The 13198-nt window shown below is 36.8% G+C and overlaps 1 protein-coding gene across 1 annotated transcript in view; it reads left to right on the forward strand.

The window, feature by feature from the left end:
• The first annotated feature begins 4110 nt into the window (after window positions 1-4110).
• The window catches only part of MYCT1 (MYC target 1), a 34170-nt gene continuing 25082 nt past the window's right edge, over window positions 4111-13198 (forward strand). The window contains exon 1 of the mRNA XM_007484771.3: window positions 4111-4296. Within this exon, the coding sequence (XP_007484833.1) occupies window positions 4236-4296 (61 nt within the window). The 5' untranslated portion in view covers window positions 4111-4235. The remainder of the gene's footprint in view (window positions 4297-13198) is intronic.

Raw genomic sequence — 13198 nt, forward strand, 5'->3', positions numbered from 1 at the left:
AGCAATACATTGCAATGCCAGTTCTCTTAGAACCATAAATAAATACTAGTTGTTAAATTGTATAGATCAAATTTGTCCCTTTGCTAACTGATTTGTATATCATATGTTTAGTCATTTCAGGTGTGTCCTGTTCTGTGATCCCATTTGAAGATTGGCTTGACAAAGATACTGAGTGTTTTGTCATTTCCTTCTCTGATTCATTTTAGAGATGAGGAAACTGACAAAAGCAGGGTTAAGTGTCTTGAGCAGAAACACATAGTAAATGTTTGAGATCAGATTTGGATTCAGGTTTTTCTATATCCAGACCCAGTGCTCTATCCATTTTGCCACTAAGCTCCTCTTTCTATGCCATTAAAATGTATTAATCTTGTTGAGTGACCCTTGCTGGGCAGGTTACTTAATCTCAATTGCCTAGACCTTACCACTCTCTGGTTGCATTGGTCCTGAGCCAGAAGGTAAGGGATTTTTTAAAAGAATATTTAAGAAACTTTTCAATATTTTAATACTAAAAGTATTGTTAGTGAAGCACACTCACGAGTAGTTTATTTTACTTTTACTAATATGACTTGTACTATAAAAGGAGAAAAATACATTCTTGAGGTCTCAATCTGGTTAATACTAGAGTTAGCAGTGTGTATAGTGGATATAGTGTTGAATTTGAAAAGAAGAACCGAGTTTGAATTCTCCCTGAAATACTTATTAGTTATATAGACCTAGACAAATCACTTCGCTTCCCCCTGTCTACATTTCCTTATCTGTAAGATTCAATAACTTCCAAATCTAAATCTTTGAGTTGATATCCTGGATTCTGGTCCACCATCTGTCTTTGAGCTGATTACTTCCTCTTTCTAGATTTCAGACTCTTCAGCTGTAAAATGAGAAGGTGGAACAAGAGGTTTTCTAAAATGCCTTCCAGAAGGCAGCTGGGTAGCTCAGTGGATTGAAAGCCAGGCTGAGAGATGGGAGGTCTTGGGTTCAAATGTGACCTCAGACACTCCCTTGCTGTGTGACCCTGGGCAAGTCACTTAACCCCCATTGCCTAGTCCTTACCACTCTTCTGTCTTGGAACCAGTTCATAGTATTGATTCCAAGATGGAAAGTAAGGACTTAAAAAAATAAAATAAAATGCCTTCCAACTCTGACTTGCTATGAATTCCAAACTTTGTACCTTTTCTGATCTGTCAACTCTCCCAGTTTTCCTATTCAAAGTGTTGGAAACTTTTCATGGTAGTGAGGATACATCAGGAACAATATATTTTGCCACCAGTAGGAGATACTAGACCTAAATGTTCTATTGCACCGTGACAAATAAAGGAAAAGCCAACTGTACATTTTGGCAGTGTTAATACTTATCTTCCTGTATAGGTTTATTAGTCACAAGATTCACATAAATACACGCTTTCCTTAGTGCACATATACACAAACACAAAGATGGATCTCTGCCAATGATGATTATTCATTGTTAACATCTGTGATGTTTGTAGTGTAGACACAGCACCCTGCTCCTTGTTCTCCTTTCCCCAACCCCCAAAGACACCATAAATTTTACCTTAATAGTACATAGAATTATTCTCCCTTACATTCCTGCTGTAGGATTTACTTTTCAGGGTTTTGATGAGGCTTTGGCCATCTGCAAAACGATAAACTAACAGGGAAAATATGAAGTGACTAAACCATGAAACAATGAAAGGAAATCCCAGCCTAAAACACAACGTTAGCTGGAAAGATTGCTGCTTTGCAAAAGAGAGAATTTATGAAAAATCAAAGTCTAAGTGATTTCACTCCTCTTTTGGAATGTTTGAGGAAAAATGCAATCTATGTATTGATATTGACATCAATATTGATGTTTATATTTTCTCATAGTTCATTAAAAGTTATACCAATTAATGTAAACAGGTTTCAAGGAAATTATAGAATCACAATCTGGGAGGAACCTTAGAGATCATGTGGTTCCTCTCCCTTTCATTTCACAGAACGAAAGTGACTTACCTAGGGTCATATAGCTAGGATGAGGTAGGGACAGGATTGAAACTCAGGTATTCTGATTTCAAGTTCAATCTCCTTTCCTTTGGTATTGTTAATTTTGATAAGGTCTTATAATAACATAATATTTAATTTTTAATATTTAAAATCAATTTGGGAGAATTTTAAGTGTTTCAAGTGTTTTAATCAGAAATATATGCAGAGGTAGCAGCTGGGTGGCTCAGTGGATTGAGTCAGACCTAGAGACAGGAGGTCCTAGGTTCAAATCTGGCCTCAGACACTCCCCAACTGTGTGACCCTGGGCAAGTCACTTAACCCCCATTGCCTAGCCCTTACCACTCTTCTGCCTTGGAACCAATACTCTAAGACAGAAGGTAAACACTTAAAATATTTATATATGTATATAAAATGCTCTTTTTATGCAAATATATGACTATTTATATATAAATCACCAATACTGTCTACTTCTTTATGTGGTGATGTCTTTATCTTTATTGAAAAAGAAGCTGACAGTGGTTACATGACTTGCCTATGGTCACACAGCTAGTATACTATTCACACTCAGGTCTTCCTGATTCTAAGTCCAGTTTGTTCTATTTACTGTGCCACCTGGCATTTGGTATAACATTTTAATTCATCAATTGTATTTAGACAATTTCTTTCATGTAACATCTGTTTAAAGTAATTCTTCATTGCTGAATTCAGAGGGTTTGGATAGACAAAGACAAAGAGAAACATAGTTTCAAAGATTTATTCTGGAATGAATGTCATGAATTCCTTTACATTTTTCAGTGTGCAAACAGTTTAGCATTCTATAAAGCAAATTGAATATAAGTATTACCTCAATACACTCAGTGACTAATTCGAAGAGTTAATGTAATTGCTAGTAATGCCTGACTCACTACCCTGGGCGTAAATAGGTATTCCATGAAATATGCTGACAATATTAAAAAAAAAAACCTTTAATCTAACAAAAATTGTGACAAAAGTTTGAAAAAAGAGGAAGAAATTATACATAAGTGGGATAGACAACTGATTTTTTAAAGAAAAGAGTTATGAAATAAAATAATATCATTATTTGTATTTGGATAATGCAGAATGCCATAATACTGGATAATGAGCTGACCTAAGAACAAAGAAGAACTGAGTTCAAGTCCTGTGTCTGACATATTAACTATGTGAATCTGGGCATGTTGGGTAACCTCTCCGTGTCCCCAGGCAACTCTCTAAGACGCCTAGTTTCAGAGAAGGTGATGACTGGCATAGTTTGAGAAAATTCATTACCAGGATTCAGATGTTTGTCCCTTCCACCTCCATTCCTCAATAGAGTAATATAAACAAGTATTAAGTTCCTTTTTAATTTTGTTTCCTCACTTTACTAGAGAGAAGTTATAAGCATTAAAAGGGAATGCAAGTAAATCTTTTAAATGTGGATCCATGTACAAACATATATAAATCAGTCATTGATAATACACCTATGACTTCCCTTCCATTTTTTTTGGTCAAATTATCTATTTCCATTGTAAGAGATAGCTATGTGATACAGGGGATAAAGCAATGGACCAGGAAGACCGGAATTTAAATCCTTTATCAGATCCTTACTAGTTTTGTTATTATGGACAAGTACTTGCCTTCTGTCTCCCTCCTTTTCCTCCTTTGTAAAATAAGGACAACAATAGCAGCTACATCCCTGGGTTATTGAGGATAAAATGAGAGAATGTTTGTAAAGTGCTTTGCAAGCCTGAAAGTGTTATATAATTAATTGCTTGCTATCAATATGTGATGATGATGATGATGATGGTGCACACACATATATAATGGTTTTCTTTTTATAAGTGCATTCTATCTGAAATTTATTAACTAATTGCATAGAATCTTCTTTTGAGGAATAAGTGAGGGAAAGAGATTAAAATGAACAGCCCCCTTCTTCAACCCAAGCTTTGACAATAGCTGAGAGGAGGGTGTTTGGTAATTTAACCCTAAACCCATGTACTCCTCTGCTGAGGAAATGACGAGAAGGAAATTGTTTTTTGTCTGGGGAGCCATGTGGCATTCCAAGATAAGACAAACAGTTGCTAATTTGAGTATAAAAGCAGGAAACATGATACTCTTATTTCCTTTTATGCAAACAAAAGTATCTGAGTGTCAGTGGCAAGGTATTTGTTCCTGGGCTGACCCACAAAGCATAGAATCAAAGAGCTCCTTTTGGATCTCTTGGTTTTCCTTACCCCCTTCCCTCTCCTCGGTTTCTTATGGATATTATGGCTAAAAATGCAACTATTTTAGAGAGTCCATGGCCTGAAAATTTCTGGGGTAAGGTCTTTTCTTTGTTTATTATTCAAATAAGTATGGAGAAAAGGTTCTATCTAGTTTATTATATTATCCATAATCTCTTGAACATTTAGATTCCTAGAATCTGAGAAAAGCAAGTATAGATTGGATATCTGAATATAATAAGAAGAAAAATTACAAAATAACTTTCTTCTGTCAATTTGGAAAAGAATCCAGGACCCTATAATAAAATGTTTAGCAAGGAGTCAAAAATAGAATTCAGGAAAGAAGCAAAAGCAAAAATTAATATTGGGATATGGAGAGAAAGAGAATAGTTATAATGGCACTCTGAAATGGGAAAGTATTATGATTTGGGAGGAACAAAGTTTAGCTTTTATTAAGCAATGCAGCTGTTAAATCTGTGTCCTTTATTCCTGGCATTAATAGTTCTTCATCAGGGTTCTGTTGTCTTCTTTGTTCTTACAGATCCAACTTGTACATCCAATATGAAAGCAAAGATAAAATCTTGATTTTAAGTACATTGATTTACTAAGTATTCATTAACTATGATTTATGAATACTGATGAAATATTTGTCCTGGAGATATGAAGCCCATTGTAAAATGTAACTCAAGAATACAAGATTTAGGGATAAATCACTAAATGTTAAAAGTTAAAGAAATACTATCAAAGGAAAAAGATAAAGAAAATAAACAGGAGAAAAATGATCTGTCAAAATCTGAAAGGACACAAATTGATTTGTTTCTGACAGAAAGCAAGTTTGTTAATGACTGTAACTATTCCAGGAGAGGAATTATAATTACCTCCAAAGAGATAGGACAGTGGGAAGGAAGACATGCCAAAAGAATGGAAGGAGAAAGAAAAAAGGAAAGCCTTGATTTCTGTGAAATGCTTGAAATCATAGATGATTTTGGAAATAAAGAAGCCAGTCTAATCCCAATCCTAAAGTCCTAGAATTTTCTGGAATTGTGTTTCAATGAAACAAATTATAGAGTTGGACTAGAATCAGGATTTTTAAAACTAGAATCCAGAAATTTGGTTTAAATATGTATTTTGATAACTATTTTAATATAATTTGTTTCCTGTGTAATTCTGTGTATTTATTATATGCATTTATAAAATATTCTGAGAAGTCACCAGGTTTGGTCATTACATGCACACACAAATTAAGAACATCTAGCACTAGAGGATTTTGGAGATTCCTTCCAGTTCTAATTTCAATGAAAATCTTCTGAGAGAATTCTTCTGTATTTGCCAACTGACCTAAGGAGTGGAGGAATGCTGTCCCTGCAATCACAACCTAATTGTCTAGTGTCAATGATATTTTTCCTGATCAATTTGGGGAAAGGATTTGTTTTAGTCAACTAAGCATATTTTATATTAAATGTCTTGCTTTTTTAAATTTCATTGAGTTAGGAGGAATTGGGGAAAAAAACACTTTGGTTGTCAAAATGAAAGGTAAAAATGGAAAAAATTTTTAAAAGCAGCATTTTAAAAATGCACAGAAAATAATGGTAAGAAATACAATCAGGGTAGCCTGGAAAAAACTGTGTTGAATTTGTTGCATACTTGGAGAGCAAAGGAAACTATGCATTATACAGTTTGGGGACTATAAAGATAATCCTCTTTTTATCATCTGTCTGACTATGGTATTGCTCATTTTATTGGGTGTTTGTTAAGTTCAGAATTTTAAAAATAGCATTCGAAGATAAAAGAAAAACCAAAATAAAATTCAGCTTTTAAAAGGAGAGTTGTTGGAACAAGACATATTAAGAATGTATTATATTCGTAATACACGTGTGGTGTGGTAGACAGAGTGTCAGCCTCAAAGCCAGGAAGACATTGGCCTCTACATCTCTGATCCATATTGTCTATGTGATCCTGCATAAATCACTTAACCTTTCTGGTCTTTACGCAACTCTCAAAGCCTAATTGCCATGTAGTAGCTGGACTGCATTGTTAGAAGGAGTTTTCCCATCTATTAGTTGCTTATACTCATGAATCTATAGCCCAAGAAAACAAATTCTCAATAAAATTGTTTCAAAGAAAATAAATTATGTTTGCAAATATATTCAAGAAATATGCATATGCTAGCCAATTCTATTAAGTATACCAATGGACAATTACCAGTCTTAGAGTGTGAAGTCTCTTCCATTAAACAACTCTTTCCCAGGGAAGTTCTCTGAACTGCATATAATATGGTTTGCTATTTTCATTTATGAAAAAAAACATAATATATTAAATTCATTGGCAAATTTCCAGGTTAATTTTTAAAAGTAATTGAGAGGGGGGTGTGGCTCAATGGAAAGAGAGTCAGACTTGGAGATGGGAAGTTCTGGGTTCAAATTTGGTCTCAGACACTTCTAGATTTGTGATCCTAAGACCCTGAGCAAGCCACTTAACTCCAATTGCCCAGCTCTTACCTCTCTTCTGCCTTGAAATGGATGCTTAGTATTCATTCTAAGACAGAAGGAAAGGGTTTTTTTAAGTAATTCTGTGATCTATTCAAAAGTTAAACACTCTAAATGAAAAATTACAGATAAACTGTCTTAAGACAGAAGAGCAAAGACGAGGCCAATTGGATATGTGACTTGCTCAACATCACATAGTTGGGAAATTTCTGAAGACAGATTTGAACCCAGGTCTTCTTGACTCCAGGACTGGCATTTTATCCACTGTACTACTGAGATGCCCCCAAAATAGGTTTTGTTTTTTTTAAAGGAACGACACATTATATTTCAGGATATGGACCAGGTTCCACTGAAATGAACATTGGTTTCAATATATTAGGACCACTGGAAATGATTTGTACTTTTGATCAGATTTTTTTTCTGGTACACTAAGAAATTATTATATCCCTGGTAATTGATCCCATATTCTCTTTGACTGATAATGCTTCTGTACTCTTTCTGCTTAGGACTGTCTAGCCAAAACTATGGAGCTTTCTTAGCTTGGGAAGTCCTATTTGGTGCTATAGAAATGAGGCTGGGGAATCCTTGCACGTGTATTTATAAAATGTATTCAATGCATTTTCTGTTCATAATATATAAAACAAATTGAAGGCAAAAAAGAGAGAGAAGAGAGAAAGGGAAGGAGGTAATTAGGACACAAATTGCAATGAAGCGGACGTGGCTACAAAGCTTTTGGATCCCTGTGTATTTTTACCCCATGTGTGTTTGTTTGTATGTTGTGTCAAAGGCGGCATCTGGGTAGGCATGAAATTTGTGTGTATTTTCATAATCATATCCTGATCAGCACTGTCCATGTCATCAAACTGCCTCAAGGTCCAAAAAGCGAACACTATTGAGAGTTGGGTCATGATAATTTACTTGATTTTATTTATTTTTGTTTAGATATGTGATATATTATTGATATAGGAAATGACAGTAAGGGAATCAGTCCCCATTCTATCAGTGCTCATCTGCAACTTCTCTTTCATTTAGAGGCTACAGGGATTGACTAACTCACTGAAAGTTTAAATATCTTATCCAGGATGCAGTCAGTATGCGTCAGAGGAAGGACCAGAAGTCTTTCATTGACCTTCTAGACATGCAAGTGTCAGCTCTCAGAAGGTCACCGGATAATACTCCTTCAAAAACCAGAAAAGGAATGGGGGGCGGGGGGGAAGCTAGATGGCTTTGTGGATTGAGAGCTATGCCTAGAGATGAGAGGTCTTGTGTTCAAATGTGGCTTTGGACCTTTCCTAGATGTGTGACCCTGGGCAAGTCACTTAACTCCCCTTGCCTAGCCCTTACCACTCTTCTACCTTGGAACCAAAGCACAGTATTGATTCTAAGACTGAAGGTAAGGGTTAAAAAAAAAACAGAGGAGGGCAATACTTCAGTTTCCCATCAGGCCATCAAAAGATTCTCACCACTATATTTCTATAGATACCTGTCTTTTTTCTCTTCCTACCTGCTTAGGTCACATACTTCATCCCTAATGGATATGCCTATAGACCTTGATTTTTATAGCTTGTAGTTCTTACAATAAAGCCAATTTTGCTTAGATCTTTGCCCATTTTTTTCTTTAAATAGACCAAATTGAACATAATCTTAAAGTATGTTCTCTTATTCTTTCTATCAATATTGCTGTGGTACAAGAGTTACAAATAGCTGTTGGATAACACTAATTAATACTAATTAATGGCTACAGAGTATTAGTATGCTGATATAATGGGCTCTGTTTCAGAGTTTTTAATATAATTTAGTAGCCTTTGCTCCACTGAATTTCCTAGTCTGGCATTTAAAAAAGCACAAGAACCAGAGTGATTCTGTAAGGTTATAACTAGGACAGTTGCTTCACTATTGCTAAAGGAAAGTGTTCGTCACTGGATGTTCTTCATTAATCTGTTCTGGTGGAATGATTTTTGTCACTTTGACCAGGAAGATTCTATTCAGAATTTCAGAGTTGGAAAGTATCTCAAAGAACATTTAGCCCAAGTCATACCTGACCAAGAATCTTCTCTACAATACATTACACACTTTGGGGTAGAACTGTTAGGATGTTTTTACTGTATTGGGACTAACTATACACCCCCCTGAAACTTTTACCCTTTGACTTCTATTTTTGGCAGTTGAGGAAAAGTAGAACATTGCTAATCCCTCTTCCATATACAGACTCTTCTAATACTTAAAGTTAGCTATTATTTCCCTTTAAGACTTCTCTTCTGCAAGTTAAATTTGTGTTGTTCATTCATTTCAGTTGTGTCTCATTCTTTATGAAGATTTGGGGTTTTCTTGGCAAAGATACTGGAGAAGTTTGCCATTTCCCTCTCCAGCTCATTTTATAGATTAAGAAACTGAGTCAATTAGACTTAAGTGACTTGTCCAGCTAGTAAATGTCAGAGGTCAAATTTGAACTCAGGTCTTTTTGACTGCAGACCTGGTACTCTTTTCTCTGTACCACCACTCTAGGTGAATTCCTCCCAGTCCTTTTACTGTTCTTTCATGAGGAAATTTTGTGAGAGGATCTACCCTAAAAAGAATATACACATTCAGAGAATCACAGTTCATTTCTCACAGGCATGCAAACCTGCTGCTTCCCAGAACTACAGTCCTGTGTGGAGCACAAGTACAGCCATACAGTAAGATGCATACATGATTGAAATCCCAGATCTCTGCCCTTATATTTGATTATTGTTGTTGGGAAGATTCACCAGGAATGAGCAGGGGGGAAACCTTATGGGCAGTTAAAAAAAGAGTAGTCTGAAGTGTCATCTTTCCCCACTCCCAGCATCAGCAACAAGGGTAGTGTGTGAGTAGGAATTCTTGCCCAAAATATATGTATGGATTAGATGAAGTTTGCTGAGCTGATTATGCTCAGTAGAACCTTTAGTTTTTTGCCTGAATGTAACTGACTAAATAAATATTGGGTACATTGGAATGTTCCTATTCATGGGTTGGGTCAATCAGTGCTCAGAGAGTCACTTCTATTGGCTCGGGAACAGCTAAGCTGGTAGTAGTATCTTTACGTGGCATGGTCTTGAGTGTTTTCTTTATTTCAGCATATCTGGATTATTTCAAATTTGCCAAAGCTTTTTAAAAGTGTGTTGTCCAGAAATGGGCACAATTATATTAAAAACATATTTATTACATATTTATTTATGCTTAAGGAATTGTGCTAGGTTCTGGTGATTAAAAAAAAAGTAAATAGCTTTATTGAGATGCTACTGGGGAAGGGATATACATTTTTAAATATAAAATTTTTTAAAAAGCAAAAATATAACAGCTTCAAAAAGCTTAAATTCTACTGTGAATGCAAATATCTACACAGATAACTATACTGTAAGGTGAGAGAATGATGGGAACAAAAGTAAAGTAGACAAAGTGCTGTAAGACTTTTTGAAGAGGTTATCCATTGTTGAGGTGCCCTGCTCGGTAATGAAGTTGAAATTACCAGATTTTGTTTATATATACACTACATCCATGATGGCAAACCTATGGAACATGTACCAAGAATGGCACACAGAGACCTCTCTGTGGGCATGTGGGGCTGTCCCCTGCAGAGTTACTCTCTTCAGCCTCTCCACCATGCCTACCCTCACCGACCTGCTGCCCTACACTTATTCCCTCTTCTGAGCTGAGCACCCAGACCATGCCTCTCCCTTTCTCCCATCCTATCTGGGACTACGGGATTCAGGAGGTCTTGGAAAGGAGGGGGTCTCCTCTCCCAACACCAGGGTCGACCCCACCCCTTAAAAGATCTCCACTTTCTTTCTTCTTTCCTTCCTGACAGCTACCATTTTGGGGGGTCACCCTGCCCCCCAAAGGCTATCTGCTCTCTCTGCTCCCTACTCCCACACCATGTGGGTCACAGCCCAATAGGCAGACAGGGCTGGAGGCAGGGGCAGGTCCTAAGGTTGCAAGAGGCAGCTTCCCCAGCGGAAGCTGGTTGAGAGCTGACTCTGCCCCTAAATACTGTGGGAGGTTCTGGGTCTCTGGCCCGCCTACCCTCAAGCCTTGCCCCACCTTCCTGGCCCATTGAATCCTAGCAGCAGCCTCCTCACTGGGCTGGCTCCTGAGGTGGCTGGGTGCAGGGATGGGTTCCCATGGCAGCAGAAGGCAGCTCCCCAGGCTTGAGCGGGTAGGGAGCCTGGCCCCCACCCCCCTCTAGTGCATGTGGATGAGGCATTGCACACAGTGAGAAAACATGACAAGGTATAACACAAAGTCCTTTGTCATCACTCTAGTACACAATTCTTACCTTTCATTAGTAAAGAAAATTAGAAATTACATTAGAAAATTAAGAGCATAAAAATCTTTGACAGAATCTTAATTTTACTTGAAATTGTTATCTTTTTTCATTGTTTTCCAATTCCACTTCTTCAATGTTTTAAAAACAATGAGTATCGATTAATAGAAAGGCTCTGTTATATGTTGATTAGCTTTTCCTCAATAATTACTTGATGTTAAAAAAGACCAAAACTACCCATATGTCTCACTGATGAGGTTGTTCTTCCTTCAGGGATTTACCAATATTAGCAAGGTTTTAGTTCTCACTGAAGGTTTTCTCATGCTTATTGATTAATAACATTGTTGTTCAGTTGTTTCAGTCATGTCTGATTTTCCATGACCTCATTTCAGATTTTCTTGGCAAAATTACTCATGATTTGCCATTTTCTTCTCCAGCTCATTTTACAGATGAAGAAACCAAGGTAAACAGGGTTAATTGACTTGTCCAAGGTTACCCAGCTTATGAGTGTCTGAGACCAGATTTGAATTCAGAAAGATGAGTCTTCCTGACTCCAGGCTCACCATTCTATCCAGTCTGCGACCTATCTCTACTGATTAAGGTTAAATAAGATTTAATGAGAATATATGTAAAACACTTTTTAAACCTGAAAATATTATATAAATGCCACTTCCATACATTTTCATGGCCATCAAGATTCTTCTCCTGTTTTGATTCTTTCACATTTATATATATTCTGAATTCACACTAAAATTTTGCCACAGTGATGATGTTCATTATGATTATCTATATTGTAGATTTCTGGTAAAATTAGATATATCCTTATGCCAATGATTTTCCCCATAATACCACAATTTCCACAATAATAGGGTTCCTTTCTTTTCAAACGTTGTCCTGTGGTTTTTCTAAACTGAGGGTTGTTTCTGGCTAGGTGGGAAAACTCAGATGAATAATGATGAGTGGGAGACAGCTGAGTGCTCAGAACCTGGTGCTCAGGCATCACAAAGCTATTCTGCCAGACATGGTATTCATGTTTATTATATAGCTCTGTGGTTACATGCTTTTCTGGCACACAGTCATTTTTCATCATACATGATTTCTTGCAGGTAATTAGATGTGTCACACATTAATTTCTAACATTGTTTAATTAACATCCTATGATCATCTTGCATATCATGTTGCTACAACAGAGAAATATATGATAGAGATAAATGGCATAGGCAGGGTAATCAGGGGGTCAGTTCCCCCTTGACCTGTGGGATGACCAGCTAAGAGAATCATTGTTACTTTTAATCAGCTTTCATAATCAATCACAATGACTTAGGAGATAGGTAACAAAACATTTCATAGCTAGGTATGGGGTTAAAGGGTAATTTAAGACAGACCAGAATCAGGAATATCTTGAATGTTCAGTTACTTTTTTATTGTGTTTCATTAAAGCACCCTAACAATGTTGCCTAATTATTATATACAAACAAACTCAATGAAGTGTGTCTCAGCAGATTGTGCTTATAGGAATGAATTATGTGCCTGTGTGTTTGGCTTGCAGTGGGTATGGAGAATCTGAATGTGATTCTGCTAAGGGAGAAAAAGGAGTGAGGTAGTGGGTGCATGGAATTCTTTAGGTTTTAACTCTGTGAATATACTCTTTAGGGTATTTATTCTAGGGGGATTATGGGGGGGGGAACATATGTATAAATCCTGTGAGTATTTGCTCTCGTCTTATTTCTATAACTGGGGAGAGAACAACAATCCTAGCCAGTAGTGAGGCTTTGAAGTTAGTGGGAGAAGTCACATAGAGGGGGTTGAGTGGGTGCCTCATCTTTCTTGAGGACTGCTTTGCAGTCCTCAGTTTCCAATTGTGATCATGTCAGACAGCATGGGCTTGATGGCTCCTGGCACTTTCTCCATTATAGATTTTCTGATGTGAAGACATACCCACACTGCTTTCATTCATTGGGTTTTTCTCTAATGCATTGGTTTGTACTTGATCAGATGTTCCCTTACACTGAAGGTTTTCCCACACTCATCACTCTTACTACATAGCCTTTTTCCCAGGATGGATTCTTTGAAGGTCCATCAGGGTGGAGCACACAGTGACAACTTTCCTATAATGATTACAATGACATTTTCTCATTGGTGTGGATTCTTTGATATTGAGTGAGGACTGAATTTGGGGCAAATCCCTATTCATAGTCATGTTTCTATTTCGCATCTATGGAGCTGACCTG

Source organism: Monodelphis domestica, chromosome 2 (assembly GCF_027887165.1).
Source record: "Monodelphis domestica isolate mMonDom1 chromosome 2, mMonDom1.pri, whole genome shotgun sequence".
Taxonomy (NCBI): domain Eukaryota; kingdom Metazoa; phylum Chordata; class Mammalia; order Didelphimorphia; family Didelphidae; genus Monodelphis; species Monodelphis domestica.